Source organism: Podarcis pityusensis (assembly GCF_964106645.2).
Source record: "Podarcis pityusensis genome assembly, chromosome: Z".
Lineage (NCBI taxonomy): Eukaryota > Metazoa > Chordata > Lepidosauria > Squamata > Lacertidae > Podarcis > Podarcis pityusensis.
The window spans coordinates 10,367,146-10,385,840 of NC_138044.1; the positions used below are offsets into that span (position 1 = coordinate 10,367,146).

Sequence of the window (18,695 nt, forward strand, 5' to 3'; positions counted from 1 at the left end):
AATAAATAGGTAAAGGTAAAGGACCCCTGACAGTTAAGTCCAGTCGCGAACAACTCTGGGGTTGCGGCACTCATCTCGCTTTATTGCCACAGCGCCACCCGTGTGTTGAAATAAATACAAATAAACAAAACAACAGTGCCAGCCTATATACAAGCCTCCTCTGAGGTAACTCCTATTGAGTTAAATGGGGCTTACTCCAAAGTAAGTGGATCCAACATTGCAGCCCCATTTAACTCAACAAGACTCGCCTTTAGAGGGGGCTAGTTAGTTATAAAGGACGCGGGTGGCGCTGTGGGTAAAACCACAGTGCCTAGGACTTGCCGATCGTATGGTCGGCGGTTCGAATCCCCGCAGCGGGGTGAGCTCCCGTCTTTCGGTCCCAGCTCCTGCCCACCTAGCAGTTCGAAAGCACCCTTAAGTGCAAGTAGATAAATAGGTACCGCTTTATGGTGGGAAGGTAAACGGCGTTCCGTGTGCTGCACTGGTGCAGGCTCGCCGGAGCAGCGATGTCACGCTGGCCACGTGACCCGGAAGTGTCCGGCCTCTAGAGTGAGATGAGCGCGCAACCCTAGAATCTGACAAGACTGGCCCGTACGGGCAGGGGTACCTTTACCTTTAGTTAGTTATAAGAGCCATAGTAAGAGACGCGGAAACAGTAGGCGGAGACATTGACAATAAAAGGCGGGAAAGCGCCCAACGACCTAAATCTGGGCGAAGAACAGTTAAAAAGAGACAGCGAGGGGGGTGGGGCGGGGGCGTGTCACTGCGGGAAGCCCCGCCCCCGCGCTCCAACCCTCTCTCTCTCTCTCTCTCTCTCTCTCCTTTTCAAGCCGCCAAAGATGGCGTCGCCGGGCTGTTAAAAGGATCGGCTTGTCAACGTGAGGCAAATCCTCACCGGCGAGCGCTGAGCCGCTGCCTTCCTGTTTAATTTCCATCAAGTTTCAAAACTGGAGGGAAGAAGGAAAGGGGAAGACGGTCGAGAAGACATTTATATAAAAGCGAGCCGGGCCACGAGCGAGCCCGGCAGCGGCTCCCCCGCAAGCCCTCGATGTTAGCCGTGACGGTGAGGCTCGGCCCGCGCCCTGAGGGGTTGCCATGGCGACGGGAGTAATCAAAGCGGCGCCCTCAGGGAACGCAGGCGGGAACTGGCCGTTGGGCGGCTGCCGTTGAGTGGCTTCGTCCCTTCAGCGCATCCAAAGGGAAAGGAGGAGTCGGGACGCCCTTACTCTCTTTGGGGAGGTGTGTGGGGTGTCGGACCTCAGGGCCCCCACACAGGTTAAGGGAAGGAGGAAGGATTAGTTTATTTTCTCTCTCTCTCTCTTTCTAGATATTTGATTATTTGGCTTTCTGTTGACTTTTAGAAGTAAGTGGATGGGATTTTTTAAAATGTGTTTCTCTTTCCTCATGGTTTTAATGTATCTAAGTGGGCTTTATTGTCTGTCTGGTTGTAAGTGGTTTAGGGTTGCCGTGGGCAGGATCATTATACTGTAAATCGCCCTGTGCTCCTCAATTAATTAATCAATAATAAACAACGGGCAACTTTGATAAATAATAAATAAATAATTTCTATCTCACACACTTTCAGCATAAATTTATGTTTTAACAGGGTGAATGGTAAGAGTAGTTTCAGGGGGTGGGGCCAGAGGAAGAAAAGGAACAAAATAAGCTCTGACCTTTCCTTTTTAAACAGAAAGAAGCTCCGCTTGTGTGCACTTGTCACATATGCGATGACAAGTATTACTACGAGTGTTCATTTGTTAAGGTTTCGTTTTTGTTTTAAGTGTAAGTAAAGGTAAAGGGACCCCTGACCATTAGGTCTAGTCGTGGCCGACTCTGGGGTTGCGGCGCTCATCTCGCTTTACTGGCCGAGGGAGCCGGCGTACAGCTTCCGGGTCATGACTAAGCCGCTTCTGGTGAACCAGAGCAGCGCACGGAAACGCCATTTACCTTCTCGCCGGAGCGGTACCTATTTATCTACTTGCATTTTGACGTGCTTTGGAATTGCTAGGTTGGCAGGAGCAGGGACCGAGCAACGGGAGCTCATCCCGTTGTGGGGATTCAAACCGCCGACCTTCTGATCGGCAAGTCCTAGGCTCTGTGGTTTAACACACAGTGCCACCTGCGTCCCTTCTGTTTTAAGTGTACCTGGTTATAATTGTTTCATCTGTAAATTGCCTTGAGATGGTGATTTATAAGGTGATTAATAAATCAATAATAATAGTTCCTACTGAGAAAACAGACCTACTGAAAATAATGAGCATAACTTACTTAGATCTGTTATTTTCAGTGGGTGTCCTCAGTGTAGAACTTAGCTGAATACAACCAAATCCTTTAAAATAAAGCACACTACATGTGTTCCAGGGTTGCAAACAGAATACAGTCGTACCTTGGAAGTCGAACGGAACTTCAAAACGTTCAGAAACCAAAGCGCAGCTTCCGATTGGCTGCAGGAAACTCCTGCAGCCAATTTGAAGCCGCGGAAGCCCTGTCGGACATTTGGGTTCCAAAGAATGTTTGCAAACCGGAACACTCACAGGTTTGCAGCATTTGGGAGCCAAAAGGTCTGAGTACCAATGAGTTCAGGAGCCAAGGTATGACTGTAGTGAGAAAGAGAGAAGTGCAATTTAAAAATAATGTTCATAATAAAAAATACTTGCATTACATGTCAGTCTTCTTTTTAAAAAATAATCATAATAATTTCATTGCATATCAGTGCAATTTAAATATGATTATCCTATACCACTGTTTCTATGTCCTGCTAAATAAATAAATAAATAAATGATGATGATAAATAATAATAATAATAGAAAAATATTATTATGACCTTCCTTTTTCAAAAATCCTTTAAAGTAGAGATTTTTATCCCAGTCTGTGTCTGTCTTGGATTTGAAATTGTTTTTACTGATGATTTATTATTGGTGTTTTTATTGTTACTTTCTTCAAGGTGTTTCATGGGAAGCTATTCATAAATGCAATGCAATAATAATGCACACTAATGTAGCAAATTAAAACAACAAATTCAAGCAACAGCAGCCCTATTTTCTACCCAACTTTCTTGGTAATCCAGAAAAGATGAGGAACCCCACCCACAGGGGAGAATGAACTAAAGCTCCCGCTGAACTGAGTCAGGTTTACCTGAGTATAGTATAGCACAGTTAAGAATCTACAATGCAATCTACAGTGCATGTCTATTCAGGAGTAAGAACCAGGAGTGCAAGGAATTTATTGTCAATATGCGAGTATAGGATTGCAAGCCTTTCATGACAGACGTTTCATTGGTGAACAGACAGCATGCTAAGAGCTCGTGGCTGGTGTCTAGTTCCCAATTTCTTATGTAAAAAATTTAAATAGAGCAGCATGATTAAAAGAAGCAGTTCTTTTTAAGGATAGTAAATAAGCTGCCTCAATAAGGTACTTGTTCTGCACACCAATAAAATCACAGGGCTACCCTATTTCATACATCACAATGACCAGAAGCAACAGCATTTTCTCTGTTTAAAAGTGTTGTTTTTGCACAAGGGACTTTAATATTTAATATTTCATTCATGCCACACATGAATGAAAAACTGGGGATTTCCCACCCCAGAATAAGTGAAAACATGCACTACAAGAGGGAAACTGCCCTGTATGAAGCACAAGAGGGAAACTGCCCTGTATGAAGCACAATAACATCATGTCCATTCCAACACTGTTTTGATACAAGATGCTGTTAAACATAGCACCCCTATGCTAATAATACACATATAAATGAATAAAGAACTGGAGTTGTGCAGCCCCAAATAAGCTTTGGGCCACTGCAAATCCTACTCACACACACTCCAAAAAAAGCTTCCTCTAGGAAATGCCTTTGTATCACATGTGGCCCAATGCTTCTTGAAGAATGATTGGGATAAAGATGTAATAAATAATCTGCCCTTCTTTCAAGTGCCACATTGTTGGGGGAGGCTGTTCATGTTTCCCAGCTTCTTCAACCTCTCTGCTTTGAGCGTTTCATGTCTTCCATATTTTGGAGACAGTCTACTTCTAGGAGTGTGTGGGATTGTGAAGTACAATATGGTGATAGTTGTCCAACATCATATGGATATGAAAACAAAGTTCTGTCTGAAGTTACATTGGCTTGTTTTATAAAGCATCATCAAAAAGACAGCTCTTAAAAAAATAAGCTACTCTGAGTGATGTGTCTTTTAATGATGCTTTCAGTAAACAAGGATAAAGAGCAGTATCAAACCAGTCTGAAGTATTTAACCACCAACCACAATGTTAAATAGCTAGGAAAGAAAAAGTGAAGATGAAAGAAAGATAATATGTGGGCAGATTAAACAAATCAATGAAGCTGTTTGCAGGATATGTAGGATTATGAGTATTAAAATCTAGGTGAAATAAATTAGAGCATGTATGACAAAAGGGTTTTTGTCAACTGAGCTCTACTCAGCAGGGCTTTTTTTCAGCCGGAAGTTGCCAGAACACAGTTCTTGCACCTTTCAGGTGAGCATCTTTGCCATTCTAAGAGAACAAGGGAGGTGTTCATTGTAAGTTCCATCATCTCTTTTTCTAGAAAAATAGCACTGCTACTCAGAGTAAACCCACTGAAATTAATGCATCTAAGTTACTTTTGTCCATTATTTTCAATAGTTCTACACTGAGTGGGATTAGCATTGGCTAAAACCCAAAAAATTAGTCTTTTGTTGAATTTTCTTTTTCATCTCAGCCTCACAATGTTAGTTTTGTTAGTTATACAAGTGTTTAAGAAGCTAGTTAAAATAATACATGTGCTATTCTTACCTTATAAAGAACCCATTGTTTCCAAGTGTTGCAGAGAGATTAAAAGATAATTCAGTCCTTGCCTGCAGACTCACAATCTAATAGACATGTATGAAAAATAAGGGTAGGGGAAAGGAAAGAAGCAAATTTAGGCACCAGTTCTTGATGTTCTTGTTCTCTCAGCATTAATACTATATTTCAGGCATGTCCAACAGGTCAATAGTGATCTACTGGTTGATCCCGGGGTGTTTCTGGTCAATCTATGGAGTTGGACGTCCCTGCTGTATTTGATCTGGAAAACTGAGCCTCCCTGCCTTTACATTCACACAAATAAGAAGCCTTTGGCAGAGACCAATTGGCTGTGCACACTCAGGGCAACTGGCAGTTGGAGCTGAGTGTGATTTCTGCCAGAGAGGACAGAAGCAAGCTCTGTGCCGCTTCTCCTTCTGCAGCCAATGAATTGGGCCACATTCATTTCTCTTTTGCCATGATGTGCTTCCTAGGAGAGGGGACACGGGTGGCACTTATGTCTAAACCACCGAGCATCTTGGGCTTGCTGATCAGAAGGTTGGTAGTTCAAATCTGCACGACAGGGTGAGCTCCTGTTGCTCTGTCCCAGCTTCTGCCAACCTAGCAGTTCAAAAGCATACCAGTGCAAGTAGATAAATAGGTACCTCTGCCATGGGAAGGGAAACAGCATTTCTGTATACTCTGGCTTCCGTCATGGTGTTCTGTTGCGCCAGAAGTGGTTTAGTCATCCTGGCCACATGACCCAGAAAGCAGTCTGTGGACAAACACTGGCTTCCTTGGTCTGAAGTGAGATGAGTGCCACACCCCATAGTCGCCTTTGACTGAACCTAACCGTCCAGAGGTCATTTACCTTTTGCCTTACCTGCTTCCTAGGAGTCAAGAGGTATGGTCTTCCCTGGCCATTGGATCCCTGACTGGTGGCAGAGGTTAAAGTGTACTTTCCTTTCCTTCTGCAGACTCATAGCAGCAGAGAATGTTAGGGAGAAGTACAGTTTAGCAGTTTAATAAACAATGGCCTTAGTTTTAAGTTAGCTTTGGGCAATATGACTGGTTGCTTTGAAGAGCCTACAGCAGAGACCATGTGAGTCATCAAAAGGTGCATGCTTTATATATCAAGTGAACTAAAATTAATGTTGTGATCTGCTTTTTGTTACTGTCCAAATGAGATGGCAGATAGTAGATGTGCTTTAGCAACAGAAACAGTTTGAACTGCCTTTAGGTATTCTTGGAAAGGCAATGTGTTATGTTGCCTCCTATTTTGCTGAAACAGTTAAGGAGAAAACAGGCCTGATGTTTGCCATTCATGTTTATAACTGTAATAGGCAGGCAACTGACAATACTCTTCCTCAAGAAAGTAGTTGTAGGTGGAGGAATCTCTAAGGTAGTTTGCTTCTTTGGCTGGTTTTCTTATCCTACAACTCTAACAGAAACTGTTCATATAAGCTAAAGTGTTTCTGCACTAGTGGGGGTGGGGTGGGAAACCACAGCTTCCTGAAAGCAAACTGAGGACGTGGTAAGTAAGCAAAGATAGAAGGCATGAAATTTGAGTTAGCTCTGGCTGCCTAGGCAAGTTGCACTGAGGGACGTGTGCACTAGTGGCTTTCCTTATTATTTTTTGGTTTATCCTCATTTTTAAAGTTCATTTTGTAAGTCACTTTGAGTTTCACTTTTTGAAAGAACAGTTAAAAATAAGGATGAAGAATGAGAGTTGTAAAAGCTCTGAAAGAAAGTTTCTTTAATGTTCATTTAACATAACCAGTAATTAAGATCTGTAGATTACATTTGAGCAGCTATACGAATATTTTTATGCTCTTGGAAACGATTTAAAAAGGATCTTGTGTTTGTCTGCTTGTAGCTTTTCACCTAATACTATGCAGCATTCTGTGCAATAAGGAAAGGCCAGCCACAAAGAGCACCACTTAGAAAGAGACTGTTGTCTTCATCTCGAACTCGGAGTCCAATGTCTACTGTGAGTTCAAGCAGCAGGTCACCATCTCCGTTGAGCAGACGAGGTATTCCAGCTACTTATCTGACAAAGGGGAAAAGGCGTCAAGGAAATGCACCTGAAGAAAGTGATACAGGAATTCCCTCTGAATCTTCAGTTGGACAAGGTATAGTAGTTAATAGCATTTTAAACTATACATTTTTTACATTTAGATCTAGACATATGCCCGGATTTTATTTTATTTTGGTGGGGGAACAATAGAATATGGCTTTTGAACTAGCTTTTATTTCTTGATTGTTTGATAACTATGTATTCCACTATAGAGCACGGTATTTCCAGGCACCTCAACAAATTATAAAAATAAAAACAGTAATACCAAGATAAAATTTCATATAATAATAACACAGGGAAAAAAGAGTTAAAGACAGGAAATAACACAATGCCTTGTTTCACCTGGCATGAAAATGAAGGTACCAGGTGATGCTCCCTAGGAAGAGCATTCCAGAAACTAATATCTATTTAGAGCATTTTGTAGATAATAAGAGCACAACATGTTCTCAGGCAGGTGCAGCTGAGTGTGTTTAGAGGTGCCAGAGCGCCCACTAGAGAGTTCTTTTGTTCAGAACCGGAGGTCCTTCTCCATGTGCCCCATCCAAAAGAAGGTCAGAGGTTGGTGACACAGGAGAGGAGCTTTTCAGTTGTCCCAGCACACCTTGCCCAAAACTATGGCATGTTTTAATGTGGCAGCAAAAAGTTGTTGAAGTCAGCACCAGGCAGGGCACACTGAGAATAACATGGTTGGTGGAAGGACCCTGAGAGAGTGACTGGGAGAAGAAAGGAAAGAGGTGGGAGGGTCCACCACTTTCTGTGTGAGACAAGAGTTAAGAGCTACCTTTGAGAGAGGACTTTCTCTATTTTTGTTTTTGTTAGATTAATTTCTTTTATCTTGCTGTATTATTTGGAACTCTGTCCCTACTCTCCACATTAATGGATGGTGGAGAAGTTAGCATAGTGCTTATAGAGAGGAGCAATGCTGGGTAGTTGGACTTGCCATGGTGGAGAACTTAGCTGCACCCATGTGGGTGGTAAGCTGCAGGCAGCAGTTTTCCCAGCAGCAATAATTCACAGAAAGCTCTGAAAGGGGGCATTCTAGGCCAAAGACAAAGACTGGCAGCTTTGGAACATAGGATCTGGGTATGTTCATGTTGGGATAAGTGTTCTGTCAGGGTATGCCTGCTTGGTTTCAGTTGGGAGTGAAATCTAAGCATTAGGCCAAAAGGTTTCATGGAAAAGTAATTTTTAAGAATGCCTTTAAAGTAAGAGATGTTCAGGAAGAGAGTTCAGGAGAAGAAGTGAGGGGAAATGGAAGGAACCATAAAAAATAGAAAAAGAATTATTGAAAGATAATACCCTTCTTTGAAAAGACAATTACTGAACTTTTAAAACAGGGATGGAGAACCTGTGGCCCTCCAGATGTTTTGCCCTGCAGCTACTATCACCCCTGACTTTTGACCATACTAGCTGGGGCTAGTAGGAATCGGAGTCTAATGATATCTGGAGAGCTACATGTTAGGCACTCCTATTGTAAAGAGACATGATAATGGAAAGCAAAGGGGACAAATGGCAAGTTTGATGGTCAATAAACATAGACCATTATGAGGTTCATGATGGAAGTGTCAGTATCCAAAGTTATTAGCTCAGTGATAGAAACAACTCACTAATAGGTTTGCTTTGTCATACTACATATTTTATGAACATGCTAAAAGCACTTTTTAATGCAATCAGATATTTTGTCCTTTATGACAAAACTTTCAGTTGAATGCTTTTCTTTCTATTATTGTATTGTCACACACAGCAACACCTTATTGTTCATTTCAGATGACAACTGTATCAGTCCAGGTATCAGATACATAACTGAGACTCTTATCAAGAAGCTGTCCAAACAGGAAAATCTGGCACGCGTAACTACTCTAAATCTTTCCCTTGCCAAAGATGGGGGAAAGAAGTTTAAGGTATAATGTTTATTATTATTTTTCCTCTCACCTTTCCCCCTGATGGGACTCAGGGGAATGTCACACTTGTGTCTATTCACCTAGAACAAAAAAATTGCTGCATATAGAGCTACCACTGCACATTCCAATTTGCCTACAAAAACTACCCATAGAGTCCTTGACTTTATATCATGCCTTTTAAAAAGTATACAGTCGAATTTTTTATACTATATATTGCTGGTGCTCCCTGTTCCAATGACTTGCTTCTGGGGCTATTTATCAAGGCAAATTATCCAGACCAGAAGAAGTGAATTCCCTAGCTTAGAGGTTTTATCTAAAAGCAATAACCTTTCTACAGCCCAAGCAAGGGTGGAAAACCAGGCTCTCCAGAATTTATATCGAGTAGTCAATGCAGAGCATTCATACAAATTGCAAATCACAGAGGCTGATGTTCTACACCTTTATTTCCTTCTGTGCCTGAAGAGAGTAGTGTAAACAAAAAGACTCCTAGTGAGTTCACTTGGCTGGATCCCATTCTGAGAGGGCAGGAGGCTCCCCAAATAAGTCCTGACACCACTTTAATAAACTAAATACAATAGCATATTTCACATTTCATTGTAGACCAGGAGTTGCTAGTATGCCCTATATATGTGGGACTAAAACTCCCATCAGCCCCAGCCAGCATGGCCAATGGTAAGGGATAATGGGAACATCTAGAGGAGGTACCATGTTGGCTATCTCTGCAGTAAATCATAGTTAATGGTTTACCCTGAATATTGTTTCCCACTAGCACATGGAGAAAACAAAATAAACCCGTGACTTAGCATTATGTCCCTGATTAAAGGACCCCAGTCAGTAAACCAAGAACAAACCATGGCTCCAGTTCCTGATTTTGGGGGTAGCGTAACAAAGCATCATCCCTGATTTGAATGTAAAGCTACACCAGCAATTTGTTTCTTTCTAGCATGAGTTGGAAAGAGCAAAAATTGGCCAAGATCAGCACATTCACAGCAAATCATTGACTATAGTTTACCAGGAAGTGTGAATAAGACAATTGGAAGAAAAAATAAAACGTGATGTCCTGTTGAAGAGAATTAGGCACAGCTTAAAATAACTTTAATTCATTGAGTTCATTTGCTTAAAATGATGAGTAACCACATGGGTGTAGCCAAAGGTTTGTAGGGGAGGGAAGGTGCCCCTGCCCCAATTCAAATAAGTAAATAAAAATATTTAACTAACCAATTGCATCACAAATAACTTGGTTCTGTGCCCCCCCCAACATAAAGTCTGCCACCCTAAAATAAATCGTGGCTATGCCCAAAGAAAACCTAGTAATGAGGTCTTTCTTTGCAATTTCTTTCTCAGTATCAGAGTGAGATAAAGCTGGTTTTTTACAACCGTTTTACATCTCTGAATTTGGCCACTTGAGAAGCTGCCTCCAAATATTTAAGATGCTCAAAATAAGTTTTTAAATGCCTCTTGGGTTAAACTTAAAAAAAAATTCAAAATCGGTTGGTACAATTACACTCGATTATTAATCTCAGTTGATAGCATGATTAATTGTTTGTCAGCATGGCTCTGAAAAATAGAAGGCTACTGTTTTCTCTCACTGTCAACACTATTCTAGTAGTTTTATATCTTGTGTATATTTTCAGTACCTAGAAAATCTCGAGAAGTGTAGTAAACTCGAGGTCCTCAATCTCAGTAACAATCTGATTGAGAAGATTGAAAAACTAGACAAACTTTTAAAGCTACGTGACCTCAATCTATCATTCAACAAAATATGGTAAGCAAGATTATAGCAAAATACTGTTTTCTTAGTATGGTGCATTAAAAGATTCATTGTTGCAAAATGTTGCTACATTGGGATTGTGAACCATGAAACAGGAACAGCTTCCACCAAAGAGAGAACTAAAAATAACCCAGGCTGTAGGAGTCTGTAGCTCTAGTGCTTTTGTTTTGGTCCTGGTACTTTTTTAGCAAAGCAGCTTTCATAATTTGATGGAGAAATGGCATCAAGGTATTAAAATCCTTCATGATTGTAGAGGTAGAACATGGGAAGCTGTCTTATGCCACATTCTATACCACATTGGTTGTGTTCTTGCTCACTCTGGATATGTAAGTTATACCTTGGAAGTCGTACAGAATCCATTCTGGAAGTCCATTTGACTTCCAAAACATTCAAAAACCAAAGCGTAGCTTCCAATGTGTTATTGTGGGGTCCAAAGTCCCCATGGCCCCTAGGAATTGGCTCCTTTAGTGGTCAGTGGACTAGGGGACTAGGCTAGTCCCCTAAATGTTCCCCTGGTGCCTCCTTCCCAAAGTCTGGGAAACTTCTGCCCAGCTTAAGGAGGCACAATACTCCGACGGGTCCAGGATCCCTTTTGTTACCTTCCCAAAACCTGGGAATCTTCTGCTTGGCTTAGGGAGGGAGCCGCAGTGCTCACATACATGATGTCCTCCCCACAATTACTCTCTCAAGCTGGCACCTCTGACCTTACTGTTGCCCTACAGAAAATTTTGCTGCATGCCACTGCTTTGAAATACCCAGCCAGATGGGCAGGGTATAAATAATAAATTGTTTGTTTGTTTGTTTGTAGGTCAGAGCGAGAACATAGATTTGCAGACCAGGTATTATCAAGTGTCTGTATTTAAAATGACAGGCTGCAATCCTAACCCCATTTACCTAGGTGTAAGCATCATGGAATAGGATTGCACAGTTAGCTCTGTGAAGTTAAGTTGCCTAAACCTGAATGCTACCATTTAACTATCTTTTTGGATCAGGCTGCCCATTGATTTCTACACACTACATTTGTTGTAACTTCCTCACTTGGTGAAACAGCTTTTCTATGATGAAATGTGGATTAGAGCAATGAGTTGTGTGGATTTTTTTTTAAAAAAACAACAACACCAAGGCATAACAGCGCAGGCATGATAAACCTTTTCAAACGAAAGCAGAGAAGGGCACAAGCAATTTCCCTCCTACCATATGCTGATTAGAATGGTATAGTTTTTGGAGCGTAAAATAGAACCTTTCCAAACAGTCAATAGTATTTACAATAATATTTTAATGAAGTTTTGCTTAACATTCCTGAAAATCCCCAACAATATTGCAACAGTTTTTTGATTTCAGAAATTTTATTTACTGGCATAGTATCTTGATAGCTATCGTTTGTCCTCCCTAAATATATGTTTTATTCTATATTTGTTTTAAAATGGCAAAATGAAAACAGTTATGCAAACACCAAACCAGGTATCAAGCCGAAAAGCTGCATATAGTTTTGGAGGAACTCAATTTACATGAAATAATCATTTATCAAACATCTATTGTTATTGCATCTTATTCTTTCTTGTGCTTGCTGTAAATTTAATTCCTCAAAGCTTTTTGGCTTGGAGTCTCATTTTCTGATTGTAGACTAAACAAAACATACAGATGCAGAGCACTAGGATTCCATGACTCCAAACCCAAAGGTTTAGGAAGAAATAGTAGAATATTCAACAGGTCTCCAGTGTTTGTGGCTAAGCCTTTTAAAAAACTATGAAGCCAGATGTGAGCACGTATGAGAGTTGTTCCTGGTTTTAGAAGTCATGGTTTGAAAATGTTCCCTGTGTTCTAGGAGAAACTTAAAGGTATACAGATGTTGTTCATCTTATAATATATAACTTCAATATTTCTCTCTGTTCACCAGTAAAATAGAAGGTATTGAACATCTACAGAATTTACAGAAGCTGAACCTTGCTGGGAATGAGATTGAGCACATCCCAGCATGGGTAGGGAAGAAACTCAGGTCCTTGCGCATCCTGAATTTGAGAAAAAACAAAATATCATCAGTAAGTGATTTCAACTTAGAGCGATGCTTGCAGAACACTCCTTGTTTTTGGATTTTAGTTGTTGTCTGCTTACTTCTTTCTTTAAGCCTTTTCCTTAAGATAACACTTATAGACATTTGAAAATTGCTGTCTCTGTAGAAGATTGATAATAACCATGTGTACCAGTTAGCTATATTTAATTATTATTTCTTTACTTTTAAAGAATGGGCCTTCCAAGCACATGTGAATGCTTTCATCTGGTGACAAATCACAGAAATACATGATTTTAAAGGAAGATAAGATGAAGTAGGGTACATTTCTCATGTGATGAAATGTAAAGAGGACGAGAAAATGAGAGACAATCATATAGTTCCAGCAATTTTTCCATAAAGCCTAGAGCAAGTGTCAGTGTGAGGATTTCCCCCCAGAGATTCCCACTGTATGATGATTAGAATTATATGTTGACATATGCTAAGGCAGTAGCTTGCAAAACTATTTTCCAGAAGGCCTTTGGAGCTTTTCAGGAGTTCTTCAGTGAGAAGATTAGTAATTCTGGCTGAGTGCCCCTGATAGGCACATGGCTCTCCAGTGGCACTCTCTCCAGCAGTGCGCAGCTGGAGGAGAGTGGGTGTGTTCTCCATCCAAGTGGAGCAACAATAAGGTTGTATACATCAGTTCCCTGTATGAGCTTAGTGACTGTCCTAGAATTTATCATAGAGTGCTACGTGGAGCACTGAGATTCCATGACAGTCACCTTAGAATGCCCCAGCAGACACAATATGCTAAAGGATTCCTGAAGGTTTTTTTTTAACCTATTGAACTGAGGCCTTTTGTCTTCATTCAGGTCCATGTGTCACAGATGTTGGGATCCTTTGACCATCAGCCCCAGCAAGCATGGCCAGTGGGTAGGGATGAGGGGAGTTGCAGTTCAGCAAAATCTGGAGGGTCAAAGGTTCCCCACACCTGATATATTTTCTCCATTTTAACTAGGGCTGAGTCAAAACTATTCAGTTTTGCTTTAAGTTTTGGATGTGCTTCATTGAATTATTTAAGCTTAAGACCTTCACAAAGTTTCTTGCACCATTAGAAACAGCCCTTGGAGGCATTTTGTACAACACTCTGAACAATACTTGTGTTTAGGACTTGGATGAAAACTCGATAAACAGTTCTGATGGGGGGGGGGCATATCTCTTCATGGAAAGATACGCCCTTGTTGGGAACACATGTTTCAGCACTCAAATGAAATCTCCTAACATTTTGACTCAGGAGCTCTGGTGTTTTTTTGCCTTTGTGTAACACTGTTAATGCCTTGTTATCACTGACACAGTATGATTTCACTGGTCTGGGTTCAGTTTTAACATAAATAATTGACTTAATATTTTATGTTAGATTATGTGTCTATAAGCAGAAAATGGAATATGTTTCATGCTTCAAAGAATATCTAATTCTTGTACCTCCCCTCCTTTCTTTCAGCTCCATGAGGTAGCTAAACTGAAGTCTCTTAAAGACTTGACTTCTCTGTTTCTGGCAGACAATCCTGTTGTAAACCTTCCTCATTATCGTCTGTATACCATATTCCATTTGAGGTCACTGGAAGATCTTGAGGGACAGCCAGTGACAAACCATGACAGAGAAGAAGCTCTTGAGAGGTTTAATTTAGGTAAATATGATAATCATAGGATTATAAAACAACAGTTCTAGCTAATACATGTCTACTCAGAAGTAATTCCTGTTGAGATCTTACATGATGAGGGGCTGGAAGAATAAAGGAAAGCTCTCAGCTGAAAGCTGGGAGGGTCCACCACTTTCTATGTAAGACAGGTATTAAGAGCTACCTGTGAGAGAGGACTCTGCATGTTCATTTTCTTTAGTTTATTTTTTAAATTGTATTGTATGGTTCGCCAGAAGCAGCTTAGTCATGCTGGCCACATGACCCAGAAGCGGAACACCAGCTCCCTCAGCCAGTAAAGTGAGATGAGCACCGCAACCCCAGAGTCGTCCATGACTGGACCTAACAGTCAGGGGTCCATTTAACTTTACCTATTATAAGTACAGTAAAAATGTTTTAAATCTTGCCAAAAAAAGGAAAGTGAGAAAGCCATAATAAACATGAGTAACAACAATTACTTGGGAAGCCATGATTGGATGTGACTCTTTTTATTGTCTTCTTGGCAGCACACATGGGTAGTTTGTAAAGTGACCTAAGATTCAAAATATATAGGCAGTAGATATAATTTTACTTTGGGAGTATCACATCTACGAAAAGCACAAGGCATGTTCAGGCATTCACTTGAGCATGTGAATCTGAATCTTTAAATGAAAGGGTGGATCTGAACACAAAGCCTGCCTCCAATGTCCCTACCACGTGTGGCCCTGCCTCATAAGTCCCCAATGTTCTCTATGTTGAGCAGAGACAGTTGTTATTCCACAGTCATACACCATTCAGAAATAGGTTGGCTCTTCCACTTATTCATATAGGCCAGGCTTCCTCAAACTCAGCCCTCCAGATGTTTTTGAGACTACAATTCCCATCATCCCTGATCACTGGTCCTGCTAGCTAGGGATCATGGGAGTTGTAGGCCAAAAACATTTGGAGGGCCGAGTTTGAGAAAGCCTACAATAGGCAGAACTTATGCAAATAAGCTTTGGAATCTTTGTCCTTGGCAGTTAGAAGGACAACTGCTCTTTTCTGACTTGTCTGCTGTGTGGTGACAGGGCTTCAGAGGAGTTCCAGCTTCCCTGACTTTTTTAAAACAAGTGTGAGGGTGGTAGGTATCTTCTCACCTAAACCTAGATTAGATTGGATGGGAAAACCTCTTCCTTCTGTCTATTAAACTGTGAGACTTGGTGTTGATTTTATGCCCATCAAGTAATTTGCATGCTTTAACCACATGCATCTTTGGGAAAAGCCACTAGTGTCATTGGTTTCCTTTTCTGTCAGTGATCAGTAAATGTAGCAAAAGGAGTGTATATGATTTGCTGATTTGCCTTATTTTGCAGAAGAGATAGAAAATCTAGAAAAGGACTTGGAGAAAACTGTGAAAGAGTTGGAAGACCTTAAAACCAAACACTCTGACCTGGCTGAACAACTTCAGCAACAAGATGACCTTAACAAATCATTAAAACAAAAAAATCTGCAACAGAAACAAAGCTGTCATGACCTGGAGAGTGAACTAGAGACAAAAAATGAGCTGGTAAAGCAACCTTGGTTCTTAAAATCCCAGTAGACTGTTGAATATCTCTAGAAATTTCTTATGGCATTGAATGATACTGTTTTATCTGTTTATACTGTTGAATGACACTAGGTTAACATTTACAGTGTGGTAGTACAATTGACTCCAGTAGGACTACAGCAGTACAGTTGTACTTCGGGTTACATACGCTTCAGGTTACAGACTCCGCTAACCCAGTTTAGAACTTTGCTTCAGGATGAGAACAGAAATCGTGCTCTGGTGGTGTGGCAGCAGCAGGAGGCCCCATTAGCTAAAGTGGTGCTTCAGGTTAAGAACAGTTTCAGGTTAAGAATGGACCTCCGGAACGAATGAAGTACCTAACCCGAGGTACCACTGTATATCAAGTTGTGGGAATAATCTCATTATTTGGCTTTCTATTTGGTTTATTTGACAATAGCCATCATTATATTATCATTATATTTGTATGTGTTATGTTTAAAATTATTAGAAAGCTAAATGTTTTCTAGCCTTAGTACACATTTTTTGTCTTCAGATAGATGGATTTAAATGTTTTCTGGTTGGGCATTAAGCCATGTGTTCTGTTGTTGCCATAAATCCCATTGTATCTATGGTTTATTTCTAACATTCAATGTGCTTCTGAACAGAGCCCCAACTTTTATTTCTGGATGTAAAATCCACAGGTGGTTTGGTGGATTTTGTATGCAGAAATGAAAAATTAGGATTGTATTTAAAAACCTTAATGGCTAATTAAGCTTTGAGTTTCTTTATTAAATCATTATTTGTCATGTCTGCAATAATTACTGGGAGTTAGGTCTTCCCTTTTAATTAAGATTCTTCAGAGCTGGGCTTACTGAAAACTGGCTTTGTAAGATGTGTGTCTTTATGACCACACTGTCATTATCCCACTGAAATGAATGGGAGCTAGATTTTTTCAATGGATTGTATTCAGTAGATAACACACACATCCAATTGAATAAACAGAACAAACAGTTTAATCTTATTAGTATCTTGATCTGGTAACGCATATTTTTCAGCACTGTCTTCTCTTGTCCTTCTGGTGACTGATTTAGTTAGCTCCTCTTTTCATTTAGCCTGTATCTTGGTTTGTTTGATCCAAATCCTTTATTGCTGACTGAGCCTTTATTCTTCACTAAAGGTAGCCTCTGTGTGTATAAGCTTGACTACGCTTTTTTTTGGCTGCAACCCATAGTGCTTCTTTGCATGGTCCTGTTTCGAATTATTCAATAATGTGAAAGCTGTACTTGTTTTATCATTATTTGTTCAGCAAAAACACTTCCCTGTGTCAAATATTTTTCTAAATTAGAAGTTGTGCATGGTGTTGGATACTTTGATTTAGAAATCTAATTCTTTTCCTTCTTCCAATCTTTCCTGTTTCTACCCTTTTCTCTCCCCGTCCCTTCAGTTCTTCCTACTGCTACCTATTGGAACCTTGCTGCATGCTCTCCTACAGGTATCCAACAATAAAACAGTCAAAAGAGAGAGAGCACCCACTTCTCTTCCAGATAAACGAAAATAATAGGATAGTTTCAAATTGATACTGCTTATGTTTCCATCAGTCTGTTTGGTTCTTCAAATATATTTGTGATTATAGGTAAAGGTACATACAGATTTAGGTGGATCCAATGCATTTATGATTCTTAAGCATTGTTTGTTTTCCATAGTTCATGGTTAGGCACAAATCAATATATGAAACCAAGGTTTGCGTGAGCTGTGGTTAAGTGCTATAGTTGCACTTGATCAAGTCAAAGTTAAGGCAGTTTCTCCATCACTCATAGTAAGAAGGTCTCCCAGGTGGCTCTGGAGTATGCATGAACTCTGGGGCAGGATGAGCTGCATTTGACTGTTAACCAGGCTTAGGCTACAAACATGGTTTGTGCTTACCATCATCAAGTATTATATCTGCAGAAGGCAGTAGTCCCAATACAACTTACATGCAAAAATTAACTGGAAAAATATGACCAAGACAGCATTTTTATTTTTGTTGTGTTCTGCTAGCTTCTAAAAGTAAAAGAGGGGGGAAAATGCTAACAGAGTAAGTGCCTCATTCTATTCAGTTCAGAAAAATGGAAATAATGAGGCTAGAGCACTTGGTGCCCTATTTTTATTTTAGTATCAGATTTATCAATATTTGAATACTATAGTAAAGTGAATGACTGGTTAATTCTTTTTTATTTTGAGTGTACATGTATTTTCAGCATTGTGCATGACATACCATTTGCAGATACCTTAACGTGATTTGCATTAGATAGTAAATCGTTGTGATGCAGCAAATCTTGCATACAACTATTGCCAGCCGCTCCATAGCAGACAAGCCACTCCATAGCTGACAATTTGAAAATACTCGAAGTGCATGCTGGGACTGGCTTGCTTTGTCATGGCCGGTGTGTGTGTGTGTGTGTGTGTGTGTGTTTTGTTTAACTATCTGTATAAATGCAACATCTAAAGCAAATGCATTTTGTTATGCAAGTCTGACTAGTGTACCCTGTATTTTTACTATATAAAGATGTTTGTATTGTGTCATTCATGCATGGATCATATAGCGACCCATGACACTGGCATTCCATTTAAATATATATGTTTATAAGACACAATTTGTTAACCTTTTGTTTGTTTTTTTGTTTGTTTGTTAGCTAAAGCAGAAGACAGTGGAATTAACCCGAGCCTGTCAGAAACAATATGAGCTGGAGCAAGAACTGGCTTTTTATAAGATTGATGCCAAGTTTGAACCATTAGGTTATTATCCAATAGAGGTAATTATTTGAAAATAGTATTTTCAGTTTTAGAGAGCCTACTTGATCCCAAACTTGTGCTGCACATCTGAATCAAAGTACAAAATCAGAACTGACACTCTGGTCCCCTCCTCAACTCCAAACTGATGGTGAGGATGGTAGAAGAGCATATCTCCAGTTGCACTAAACTGCCAAAGCACTCCAGTCTGGCTGA

The 18,695-nt window shown here is 40.3% G+C and overlaps 1 protein-coding gene across 2 annotated transcripts in view; it reads left to right on the top strand.

The window, feature by feature from the left end:
- The first annotated feature begins 823 nt into the window (after positions 1–823).
- CNTRL (centriolin) overlaps positions 824–18,695 on the top strand; it is a 62,333-nt gene continuing 44,461 nt past the window's right edge. The window contains exons 1-9 of one of the 2 annotated variants that reach the window (XM_080990758.1): positions 824–1,063; positions 1,328–1,363; positions 6,647–6,902; positions 8,615–8,748; positions 10,383–10,513; positions 12,417–12,558; positions 14,011–14,197; positions 15,538–15,731; positions 18,383–18,502. In XM_080990758.1, coding sequence (XP_080846884.1) covers positions 6,752–6,902; positions 8,615–8,748; positions 10,383–10,513; positions 12,417–12,558; positions 14,011–14,197; positions 15,538–15,731; positions 18,383–18,502 — 1,059 coding nt within the window. In that variant the 5' untranslated portion in view covers positions 824–1,063; positions 1,328–1,363; positions 6,647–6,751. The remainder of the gene's footprint in view (positions 1,064–1,327; positions 1,364–6,646; positions 6,903–8,614; positions 8,749–10,382; positions 10,514–12,416; positions 12,559–14,010; positions 14,198–15,537; positions 15,732–18,382; positions 18,503–18,695) is intronic. The other variant, XM_080990757.1, reaches the window with a different exon arrangement.